At 44.3% G+C, this 11,615-nt stretch overlaps 1 protein-coding gene across 7 annotated transcripts in view; it reads right to left on the reverse strand.

Moving 5' to 3' along the window:
- PDE8B (phosphodiesterase 8B) overlaps positions 1–11,615 on the reverse strand; it is a 214,354-nt gene that overhangs the window by 65,713 nt on the left and 137,026 nt on the right. For all 7 annotated transcript variants that reach the window (XM_046666114.1, XM_046666113.1, XM_046666115.1 and 4 more), the window contains exons 6-8: positions 10,265–10,353; positions 4,286–4,364; positions 461–601 (exon numbers count right to left, since the gene is read on the reverse strand). In XM_046666114.1, coding sequence (XP_046522070.1) covers positions 461–601; positions 4,286–4,364; positions 10,265–10,353 — 309 coding nt within the window. The remainder of the gene's footprint in view (positions 1–460; positions 602–4,285; positions 4,365–10,264; positions 10,354–11,615) is intronic.

Consider the following 11,615-nt stretch of genomic DNA (forward strand, 5'->3'; position numbering starts at 1 on the left):
GAAGCTGCTGGACAAACTGGGGTGGCGGGGAGAAATAAGCGCGACATCCCTATTGAGCTGTGATGAGCAAAGAGCACAGAAAAAAAATGACTGAAAACTGGGCCTGCATGCAGATAGTAAGTACTTCTAGTCCCGCAAACATTGGATAAACTGAAAAACACACAACAGCTCTAGGAGTGGAACTCTGCTCAGAGATGGGAATGATATTCCAGCAACGCTAGGTGGGATATACTCATGCAAAAGATGACATTTCCCCATATAAAATCATCAGATTCCATGTCATCATGATAAGCGCCAGATTTGCTTGATGGCTAAAGCTAACTCAAAAATTAACTCATTTTGAAAAAATAAAAGATCTTTCACTTAATGGTAACATTACTAAAGAAGCTAATCTTAAAGATGTGACATAAAAACTCAGAACAAAATGCCCAAGGAGGGGTCTGTGGGTCTGCTGGCTCACCTTGCCCTTCTTGATGCACGTATTGATGGTGTCGAGAAGGTCGGCCCGGTTCTTGTCGCTTTTGGGCAGCTCGGCGAGCTCTTTCCCGAGGAGCTCCCCTTTGTGGTAGCCCATCATCCTTTCGAAGGCTGGGTTGACATACTGTGAAGGGGAAGTGGTTATGGGTCAGTGGTTACAGGGTCCCCGCAGGAATGCTTGCTGAGATGCAGAGGAAACGTGCTGGAACATCAAGCAAGAGGTCCCCTGGATCCGTGCTCCCTAACTCAGGGGCTGACCAGTCGCCCCATCCCCAAGACCCCCTGGAGCAGCTGCCTCCCTCCCGAGCAGCCATGATTCATTCAACTGGCACCGGAGCACCCTCGTCCGTGTGGGGAAATCGGAAGGATTTTTTCAGCAGGAAAAGAGCGAGAAGCTTCATCTGGCTGTGCGAGCCTCTTGGAGGCCTTATTCATCACCTACCACCCATGAAATAAGGAAAAACTCAGAAAAAGACACACAAAAATTAATTAGAACTCAACCTAACAGGTTGTGGCTTATATTAGTCATGTCTACAAGGCAGGAATCTGATCACTCCTGTCTCCTAACAGACACCATCTATTACTCAATGCTACGGCTCAGAGCCCCTTCCACTCTCATCTCAACAATAAATTCGGTTACACGGCTTGGGCAGGAGGCAGCTCCCAGTGCCAGGAGTTCTGGGGCCGGCAGACTCCAAGGGTTCTTTTCAAAATTCTGCCCAGGGCCCTGGAATTCAGAGCTTTTACCTTGCTGACTTCTGGCTCCCTGTCCCCACCCTCCAGTGTCTTCTCCAAGAACACAGTCACCAGATGAGGAGCTGAGTGGACAAAGGACGGAGACCCTGGGGAAACGGGAGCATGCTGCGTCTAGGCCACGGATTTCTTTGGGCGGAATTTACACCCACCTGCTGCTTCAGAGATGTTCTAGCAAATGCAATCACGCTCGCCTCCACTGTGGTGACCGCAGTAAGGAGCTGGGGGAGGCAGGGACATTCGGGGAGCTGGTCCCTTGGGAACACAGCTTCCACTAACACAATAGACCCCAGGAATTGGACGGGGTGGGAGGCTGCTCTGGGGCCCTCACACCAGGCCTTATGGAGGTGACTGAAGAGGGAGTGGTGACATCTTCACTGGTCTCCTCTCACGTACATGTGGCGGTTACCACCCTCCCCGGGCTGGGCAGCATGGCCCCTGCGCACTAGGTCAGCCCCACAGCTCCCTGGCCCCCCTGCACGCTGCTGAGCACCTCACCTCTCCCTTACTCTGGGCCTGCGCCCATGTGCCCCACTCTGCTTAGAACGCCCTTCCCCATGTCCTGGCCTCATCTACTCTGATTTATCCCTCCCCCTCTTCCCCAAGCCGTCATGGACCCCCTGTCCAGTCTGAGCTGGTGCCACTCCTAAAGGACCACTGCCTCCTGCACAGGCTTCTAGGGATTTATTACACTGAATCTAAATTTTAGTTTATTTATCTCTCCCCCCAACTAGACATTAAAATCCTCAAGGGCAAAAGCTACTTTGGATTTATATCATTGATTCCTCAGGACTGTTTAGTAAATATTTGATGACTGGCCAATATTTGAGAATGTATTGCTCTCCTTATTTGTGGGCTAAATTCTCCTACATTTTGCATGTGTTTATTCTGCCTTTGCTGTTAGGTTGCAAAGACGGGTAGAATTCACAGCCCCGCGCTCACACTAAGTTTCCTGTAACCTCAGAAGGCAGCGGGTACACCAGACGTGGACTCTGGAGCCAATGCACCCAAGTTCACACTGTGGCTCTGCCAATTTCTAGCCATATGACTGCTGGCAAGTTACTCATCTTCTCTAGTCCTCAATCTCCTCATCTGTAAAATAACTGCCACAGTAGTAACCTGGTTCATGGGATCATTTTAAGAAATAAATGAGTATGTATGAAATGCTTAGTACTGTGCCTGGTCCCTGATAAGCACCATGTAAGTATTTCAAAGCAAATAGATGGAGAGATAGTTTAGATGGACAGATGGATGAATGAACAGACGGATGGCTGGATGGATGGACGAATGGATGAGTGAGTAGGTAGATAGATACTGTTCCTAAATTTTAAGTGCTACTGCCTGACCTCCGAACATTCGCCCTCTCCAAGAGGCACGTACTCCTCAGAGGCAGTGCCTTGAGAAGGACCCGGTATGGAGTAAGAACATATATGCAGTATTCCATCCATGATGGCTCATCTCAACATCTATACCACAAAGGGCATTTTAATTTCCCCCTACACATAACATCCTCTATTCACCTTCTTCCTCCGTGCTCTTGTTTTGAGTTTTACATTCAGGCTGCTGGTAGGTTTTTAAAGGGGCCTGAGAGGGTTCCTCAAGAAAAAAACCTGCCATCATATAGTTTTCCTTTCAACGCAGCCATCCCCGACTTCCAGGCACCCACTGTCCCCAGCCCATCTCTTCCTGTTCATGGTAAAGGCTGGGAGATGATTAACACCATGTGACACCATCACCCTATCACCCTTCCCAGGGATACAGGGTTTCTAATCACTGGTTGCTCGCTGTAGAATGAGGGACTCTGCTCCCTGTTAAAAGAGCCACCTGTTAGGTTGTAAGTGTGGAAGGCAGGGAGAGAAGTGAGCTCCTTCTCCTCATTACTGAAATCATGACCTGGCTGCCTATGGAAAAAGAGGGAGGCGCTGAGCAAACGTGTTTCGGGAACAGCACTGACTGTTCAGGTCTGGACATCAGTGGGGGAGATGTGGGATCAGTGCTCGATCTGGAGCAGAAACATGTCTGATTTCTCCGTGGTCCAGGATGCAAACCTGTAGGCAGGTGGGCCAGTAACAGGCAGCCATGTGAGGAAGGCTTCAGTCCATTTCAAGGAGCAAGTAGAAAAACAAATTCTATAAATGCAGCCAAACAGGGAACGGAGTTGGAAGGCTCTGGAGTCAGAAAGACATGGCTCCGTATTTTGGTTCTAACACTTATTACTGGGGCTTTCCTTGGGTAAGTTCCTTGACCTTGCTGGGCCTCAGTTTCCCCCATCTGTATTATGGGGCCCTTATGTCTCTTTCATAAGGCTACTGAATGGAAATGAGAAAACCTATTGGCGTGTTGATAACAGGGCCTAGGCCTGGTGGGCTGCTGATGTCTCTGGTCTGGTATGAGAGCAGGTGGGTCTGTGTGCGGTGGGGGGCTTCACAGAAGAGCAAATGTGAGGCCCTGTCGTGAGGACCCTGTGTGGGGGATGCTGCCTTCGGTCTCCACTGATGTTAGCAAGTGCTCCCCATACACGGCGCCATTGTGCAAAGCAACAGCAGGCAGGCCGGGACCCATCACGACCAAACCTACATTTCAGAGTATTTTTTAAGTGTTAATGTTTGACCTTCCAACAAATGTAGTAAGATAACAAAGGTTTGTCTACTATACACATTTCCTTATAGTATATGAGAGTGCTTTTTAATTAGAATTCCAACTGCATGCAAATAAGCAAGTGCCTTTGAAAACAGCTCGTTCCCATGGACATTTATGAGCATCTACTCTGCAGTTCTGACATCCTTCTGTGTAAATGCTGTCTTCACAGATGGTCCAAAGAATTTTCCCCACATCCGTCAAAGAAATCCCAGTTCCGATCTGAATTAATAATCTTTTATTCTTACTGAATATCTAATTCGTAGCTTAATCCATTAGTTTTCTCTGCATTCTTTGAGTTCCTTTCTCTGAAGAAAATATGCTGAAATGTGAGAATTACAGGAGGGGACTTGAAAATGAGTAGGTCAAACTTGAAAGGTTCTATTTTGACATCTAGAGATAAAAAGTGTCTCCGTACCTGAATCACATGGTCATCACTTGTTATTTCGATGGCTTCATGACAGTGGTCTAATGCTGTAAACACCGAATTACAGGCCCTGAAAGTTGCAAAAGATCGATGTTAGCTCTGCTATAAAACCATTAGCATTTCATCTGTTCATTTACCAAAGTAAATAGTTCCTCAAATTCATTAAAACCATGTACCTTTTGATATTATGTTTTGAGAAAAAACAACCCTAGCCTTTCAAACTAAATGAATAAACACCACCATATAGTTCTGTGTATATGATACAAAGAGAAGAACTATAATCCAACAAAATTTTCATGGGTCATGGAATGAGCTACGCATGTGCTGAATGAAACCTTCACACTGACACGAGAGAACAAAGATGCAGGAGACGGTCTTGTGGGTCCCTATGTTCTATATCAATGATACTCTTCTGTTTCATCCATAGTGTGGTCATGGAGAAGTCAAGTTCCCACTGATCGGAAGAACATAACTAAGCCCAAATTGAATCTGAGGTATCCTGGTGTTTTTGCGACACAGACACATTTTTTCTCCTTTCTTACTTTCGTGATCTCAGATGAACAAGCCTTTATGGCACTTTGCTTTCAACCACACCTGCTAGCATGATAAAAGGCAAAGGTGGCAGAATTCCCCTCGCCTGGGTAATTGCATAACTCTCCAGGTGGGCCCTTTTCTGGGAGACCTTCCTTGTATATCTGGAATATCTGAAATCAATTCAATTTCTCAATTTCTTGGTTAGAATTTTAACTACCTTCCAAATCTAGAGCAACTCCAAATACAGTAAGTTATTTATTATCTAACACAGCAAGTATGTAGCTAGTTCCTACAGCTTTGGTATTTGTACTGGCTGTTTAAAGAATCCCAGGGAAGGCTGTCTTACACGTTACAAAAAAAAAAAAAAAAAATGTTGATTTACTACATTGATATTTCACCTTATAAAACAAACTCTTAAAATGTTATTCATTTTTTCCACTCATAAACGCATCTAACTTGGCCATCCTGTTTCAACTGTTTACACAGGAGAGGGCAGAAAAAACTGGGTGAAATCTAGTTCATATTTTGCCAATTATGGGAGCCTGGGCAACTTTTTCTCTTCACTGGCCCTCAGTTTCCTTATCTACAAAATGAGGATAAAAACATATTTTACAGGTTGTTGTAAGGATCGAAACAGATAGTTTAGGTGAGGCATTTCTCAAAGTGCTTGGGACAATAGAAAAATTCAACACATGGTTCTTGTTATTATTTGTAAGATCCCAGAGTAATATTTCTTTGTTCTCTAAGGTTTTCAAAAAGGCTGTTGGTGAAAAGAAACTGAGTCATAGCCTATCTTTTCTCATGAGTATACCTGAGATATCAAACCAAGAACTATAGTCAATAATAGCAGGTCACCTGCAGGGCAGCGAAGGATTCCAGCCCGTGGAAGGACAGCACTCCTACAGCTGCAGGCATGGAGGCACCAGTGCGGGCGCGGAAGTAAGATAAGTAACTGGGATGTGGGTGAGCAGGAGAACAGAAACCTAACTCAACTGAGACTCCCGATGGGTGCAGTATGTTTTCTTATTTAAATTGCTCCAGGTTACCTAATGTGAATGGTATATTGTCCTATGCATTTGTGAAAATGATCACTTAACATAAGAAAAAAGAATAAAAGAGGACTTTATAATCGTTACCAAAGTCGCTCCTGCACAGCCTCTCACGGAGAGGGATCAAGAGCCAGTCTTACCAGGAGTATTCTCCAGGCGCTTGGGTCCAGAACCAGACTCGACATCACCGGGAAGCGTTCCGTGCCCCACCAAGACACTAGATGTGGAAAGGCACACTGTGCATGGGCTAACTCCTTAACTGTGAGAGCTGGATAATTAAGCTCTAACACATTTTATCAAATGATAAATTCCTCTCTTGTCCAACTATTTTCTTAAAGTAACTGTGAGTCTCAGCTAAGAATGTGAACTTCTGAGTATCGTTGTTTTCATTACTTCAAGAGGCTGCCTTTATACAAGATCTTAGTTGTAATCTCCAAAATTCATCTATTAAACATTCGTTGTATGATTACTGCAAGGCATAAAATCTTCAATAAGTCTAATGCCCAACGGGACAAAGCAAATTCTTATGAACAGTTGGGGTGAAAGGATATTGGTAGGACCAATAACAGACTACTTTCCCCCGGTGACCAACACTACGGGACTGCAACTTTCAGATCGAGGCTTTAAACCAATCTGGCAATGGCTCTGTATAAATAAACCTGCAGCAAAACGAGGTAATCATTTTGAGCCATGTTTCTAGAGTTTGGGAATTTAACTGCTTGTATTAACACTCTTCACATTGAAGAACCTTAGCTTTATTAATTTTCTGTTCTCGGGAACCATGTAACTCTGCACCTCAACTGTTATTTCTGAATCCTTCAGGTTAGGAAGGTGGAAAATTGGGAACGGCAGCACAAGGTAACCTTGTAACCTCAGTGGGAAGGCCCTGAAGCACAGGCAGTGTAACCACTGCCCCCTCACCTTCTTGAGGGCCCCTGAAGGCCCAGAGGGAAAAGGCGGATGTTCCAGGGGCCCAGGTCTCAGGTCTACAAAGAACACAACGGTATTAGGGGTGCAGAGTGCACCAGACTGGAAAGCAGGATGACTAGATTTGACTCCAGGGCCCCCACCAACATACGGGGAGCTGAGATGGTGTCAAGAGTCTCCCTGGTCCTCAGTGTTTTCCCTGTGTCGGTTGTGACTGGGGTGGTTTGCTTAAACGATCTCCTGTGTCCCAACCAAAGGTAATCTAGAATCTACTCAAACAAAACACACACAAACTAAGGCCAGCTGGAGCAAGGGTGGGGTGGGCAAGGCGGCGGCGTGTAGGGAGAAGATTCTGAACCTAAGTCTACGTGCCAGTAGGGGTCTACAGGGGCAGGGAGGGAGGAGCGGAGGCAGCAAGGGGTCACAGACTTGCTACCCGTCAGCGCCCTTCCTGGGCAGCAATGCCATAGGGGCCAGCCTTCCCAGCTCAGTGTCTGCTCCTGTAACACAGTGGCCGTCAGGCAGAGCCCACATGAGGGTAAAGCGCTCCATCAACGTCTGTTAAGTTGGAGGGATGTGGTGTTCCAAGGAATACAAAGTCTGCCAGTCAGAAACGGATTCTTTCTAAAACTGAGGACTGCTACTGCCTTAAGACTTGGAGCAAAATAAACATGATGATTTGGGCATTACTCCCAGATAACAGATATCAGACTGACTGACAATGAAACAATAGCTGGTATGGTACTGCATCAGCATAAATTGATCAGCTTAAACTTCAATACGCAGTTAAATCCTATGTGTATTTGGATAACATAGTTCTTTGTATGATAAGGAGGCACAAGAACATTAGAAGATCACGGTCATCATCTAGGCCGTGTTTCCCTAGACATTCTCCATTTCATAAATTCTTCTGTCCAATAAAGTAATTCATCAAATGTACACAGAAATGCAATTTAGTTCCTCTATCTTTAAAAGTTACTCTACAGGATGGAATTTTAAAATTATATATTTTTTGTTTGATCACATAATCCATTTCTTTCTTGGTTAAGTAAATATGGTTAGCATACATGAAGACCTGGACAGAAGCGTCTACCCTTAACAGTTGACATCATCCTGCAGCACAGACTGTCCTTGCAGAATGCTAGTATTGTCACATAGTTAGCTGAAGCCGGGGGTGGAATTGCAGAGAAAACTCTTACATAATTAGACTATAATTATTCTGGCATTGTATAATAAAGAGCTTCATTTTTCCAGTCTGTAGCAAATAACAGAGTTGCCTGCCTGCCTCTGGGGATGCTCTAGATGTCCTTGAGTGCCCTGAGGAGTTGGGGACGGCCATGGCATGGGTCACTGTTCCCCATCTGCTGGGCCCAGATCGAGTGTAGCCAGGGAGAGTCAAACCCTGCACACACACCCCACTCCTCCAATAAAAGGGAAGGAAGTTGGAGATGGCTGAGGCAGAACCAGCCAAAAAGGAACAGAAGAAACCGACCACTTAGGCCTCCTCTGGCCTTCCCCTGTGGGTAAGGGGATCAGTGCTGAGCAGACCCACCTTCCTGGGACCACGGCCTGCCTGGGTCAAGTCCACTCACCAACTTCACGCTGATTTGTATTAAGAACTTGAGCCTTTCCATTATCACTGCTACAGTGGGTCTCCCCCCCCCCCCCCCCCCAACAAATAGTCAGTGAGAGGTGAGAAGTCATGGGACTGACATCATGTTAGGTCTTTAGAAACTTGCTAAGTTCTGAATCTTGAAAACTTTTCAGTGCCCTGGCTCTAAGCAGATTTCATCAGCGCAATAACCCAAAGCCCTTTCTTTAAGACCTCGCACTGGCTGGGGATGTTTATTTCAAACTGCCTGACCTGTCTCTGCCCTGCTCACCATGGGCAAGGCACCTTCTGACATCTCACATTTAATGTTGCCTAAGAAAACCCAAGCAGTTATTTAAAACGAAATGAGGGAATTACTTATCAAAGCAACAAGGTGTGTGCCATTCATTTTTGTTGGAGATAATACAAAGTTTATTGAACAGAATGAAATCCCTCTTCTTCTAATTCTATTTATTATGAAAACATCTGAAATAAAAGTACAAAGTCTTCTTACCGTCAATTAAAAACAGTAGAGACTCCCAGGAATGAAAACAATTAATGTACCATATTAAAAATCATAAGTTGCTGAAGTAAAGGCAATGTGGTTTTTCCTGAAAAATTCTATGAAGTTCTCTGAAGTTAATAAATATATAGATACAAAGAAACCAAGGGATTTAACTTATACACTCAAAAATCTTTGGCAATATCCCTTACCAAAGACTGTTAAAATACTTGAATTTCCACTGGCTTGAGATTCCTTTTTAATACTTTCCCACTCAAGATAGTGACAGTTCATCCCAACACTGTATTTCTTAAAGCTCTCTTTCCACCAAAAAGCAACCTCCCTGACCAGGGAACCCCACAAGAACTTGCCTCTGTGGGTTTACACTGATCCATTTTGCTTCCAAGGCACAGAGGATGGCAGAGAAAAATTATGTTTAAAAAGGGTTTTGAGCTCTCTCAATGCAAATTAAGTAATCAAGATGAGAAGTACAATCAATACTACGAGACGCTATCTTACTTTTCCAGTGAGTCTGAAACCACCGTGACCTTCCAGCTGGCCAGAGAGAGAAGCCATGCCAGGGACCTCTAGCATCTTACAGGCGGGAGCCACTTGGGACTGGCCTCCCAGGGGCCACAGGATAGGAAGAGCCTCCTCTTTTCCCTGCTCTCTCTCTGCTCAAGGTGGGCGGGTTGAAGAAATCAGGGTCCTCAGAGCTAGAGTGGAGCCTGAGCAAAACCAAGCTTGAGCTAGGACCGTATAGTCCAGGACATCCCACTGCCCAGAGTCCCAGCAGGAGCCAGCCACGCAGACTCCCCTCCCACAGGTGTGCACCAGACAGAAGCCTGCTCTTAAAGCACTACACACCTATAAAGAGACTTAAAAACCAGTTGCTTAATGATACTTCATGCATATCGAGACCACAAACCGGCCTCACAAAATTGCTATTATGGTTGTGTAGCAATTATTATGGCTAGCATAATAAATATACCCATTTGTTTGTCCCTATCCATAACAATCCAAGTGGGAATTTATAAATGTTAAAAGTAGTAAGTAGAAAGTAATCCTCAAAGGCTATTCTTAATCTCGATCTAATTGTACAAAAATTAAACAGTACTTTTCCTAGGGCATAATTTTAAAACTGCTGTAAATAGTGGAAAATCCTGTCAAAAGAAGAAATGCTGCCAATTTATTTCATTCATCAAAGGGCTTCCCATTTAGAACCTGCCATCTACCAGCTACCATTCCCTGTTTAATTGCTTCAAAATCCCTAGGATTCAGCTGGGAACCTGTGAATACTAGCCTGATGGTAGACAAGTTTTCCACAGAATTCTCAACCTTGTGTGCCGTCTTATTTTGCTACATACCGTAATTTGAACTGTGAGCGAACTTCCCCATGTTCTATTTGAATCAGTTCGTTATAGCAAGCAATTATGCTGCTATTCTCCATAAATCTCTGAAAAGAAAGCAAAGATAATACGTAAGACATACTATCACTTCTTCAAGAGTCAAAGGAAGAAACTTCACAGTTTTTTCCTACTCCAGGTAACTCTGTTACATAAGACAAGTAGTAGGTAAGATGAGATGAAATAAAACAGTTGTCAACGTGTCTGAAATGCTTGTTTAAATGTATGAGAAACAACAGAGCAGGTAACACTGCACAGTTAACTCCCTTTCATAACAAAGGGGGAAAACCTTCAATATGAATACTCACAGGAAAATAACCACACGAGGGCACAGAATGCCTCTCCAACCTCGTTAAGTACTAAAATGCCTTCACTTTCTATTGCGCTAATAAGTCTTCTAAAACCCAACACAGGATGTGTTCCATGTGTGCTGCTCTATGAATGATCTCTTTCAAGGCGAGAGGCCCTTCCTTGCTTCCTTCCTCATCTTTTGAAAGTCTGAGGTACTCTCCTCCCTCCTGTCTTGCGCGCGCGCGCCCACCCACACACACACACACACACACACACACACACACACACAGACACTTCCACGCATCTAGCATGGATGGCTTCTCCTTGGAGACACCTGCAAAACCCCCTGACTTTCCCTGTGCCTCTGGCCCCCACTGTTCCAGGTGGAAGCTGGGAAGGACTAAGGAAAAAGGAGAAGCCGTGAGCACACACAGAAACACTTGCTCTTCAATTTACAGAACAAAGTTAAGCATGGTTCAGTTCAGGCTGAGCTCCTGGATGGGTGAAGAGTATCTGTGAGCCTATGACAGAGCTCCGAGCATGGCTGGCTGGTGTTTCATAAGATATGGAAAACCATCTGTGATACGATAAGTTTTGGAAATGTTGGAAGAAACAGAGTTAGACAGGTTTTATTTTTTTAAGACAAACTTTTTTTTAAGACAGTAAACTTTTGTTGTTTAATTATCAAAGTAATAGACATTAATTTTAAAGTATATAAAATACAGAAAAATGTATAGAAAAAACCCCCAAATCGCTGATAATGTCAAAAGCTAGAGATATCATTAATTTTGGTTTATTTCCCTTAGGCTTTTATTATGCCTGTGTGATATATACATACACATATGTATATATTGCATATATATAATCATGCTACATGTTCAATTTCATATCTAAGTAATGATTTATTATACTATTTTATCTTTCCACCAGGGAAATACAGTAGTACACTACCTCAAGTAGTGAAGTACCATAGTACACTACCTCCAGGAGTGAAGTACAGTAGGACAGTACCTCCAGGAGT

Source organism: Equus quagga, chromosome 7 (genome assembly GCF_021613505.1).
Source record: "Equus quagga isolate Etosha38 chromosome 7, UCLA_HA_Equagga_1.0, whole genome shotgun sequence".
Lineage (NCBI taxonomy): Eukaryota > Metazoa > Chordata > Mammalia > Perissodactyla > Equidae > Equus > Equus quagga.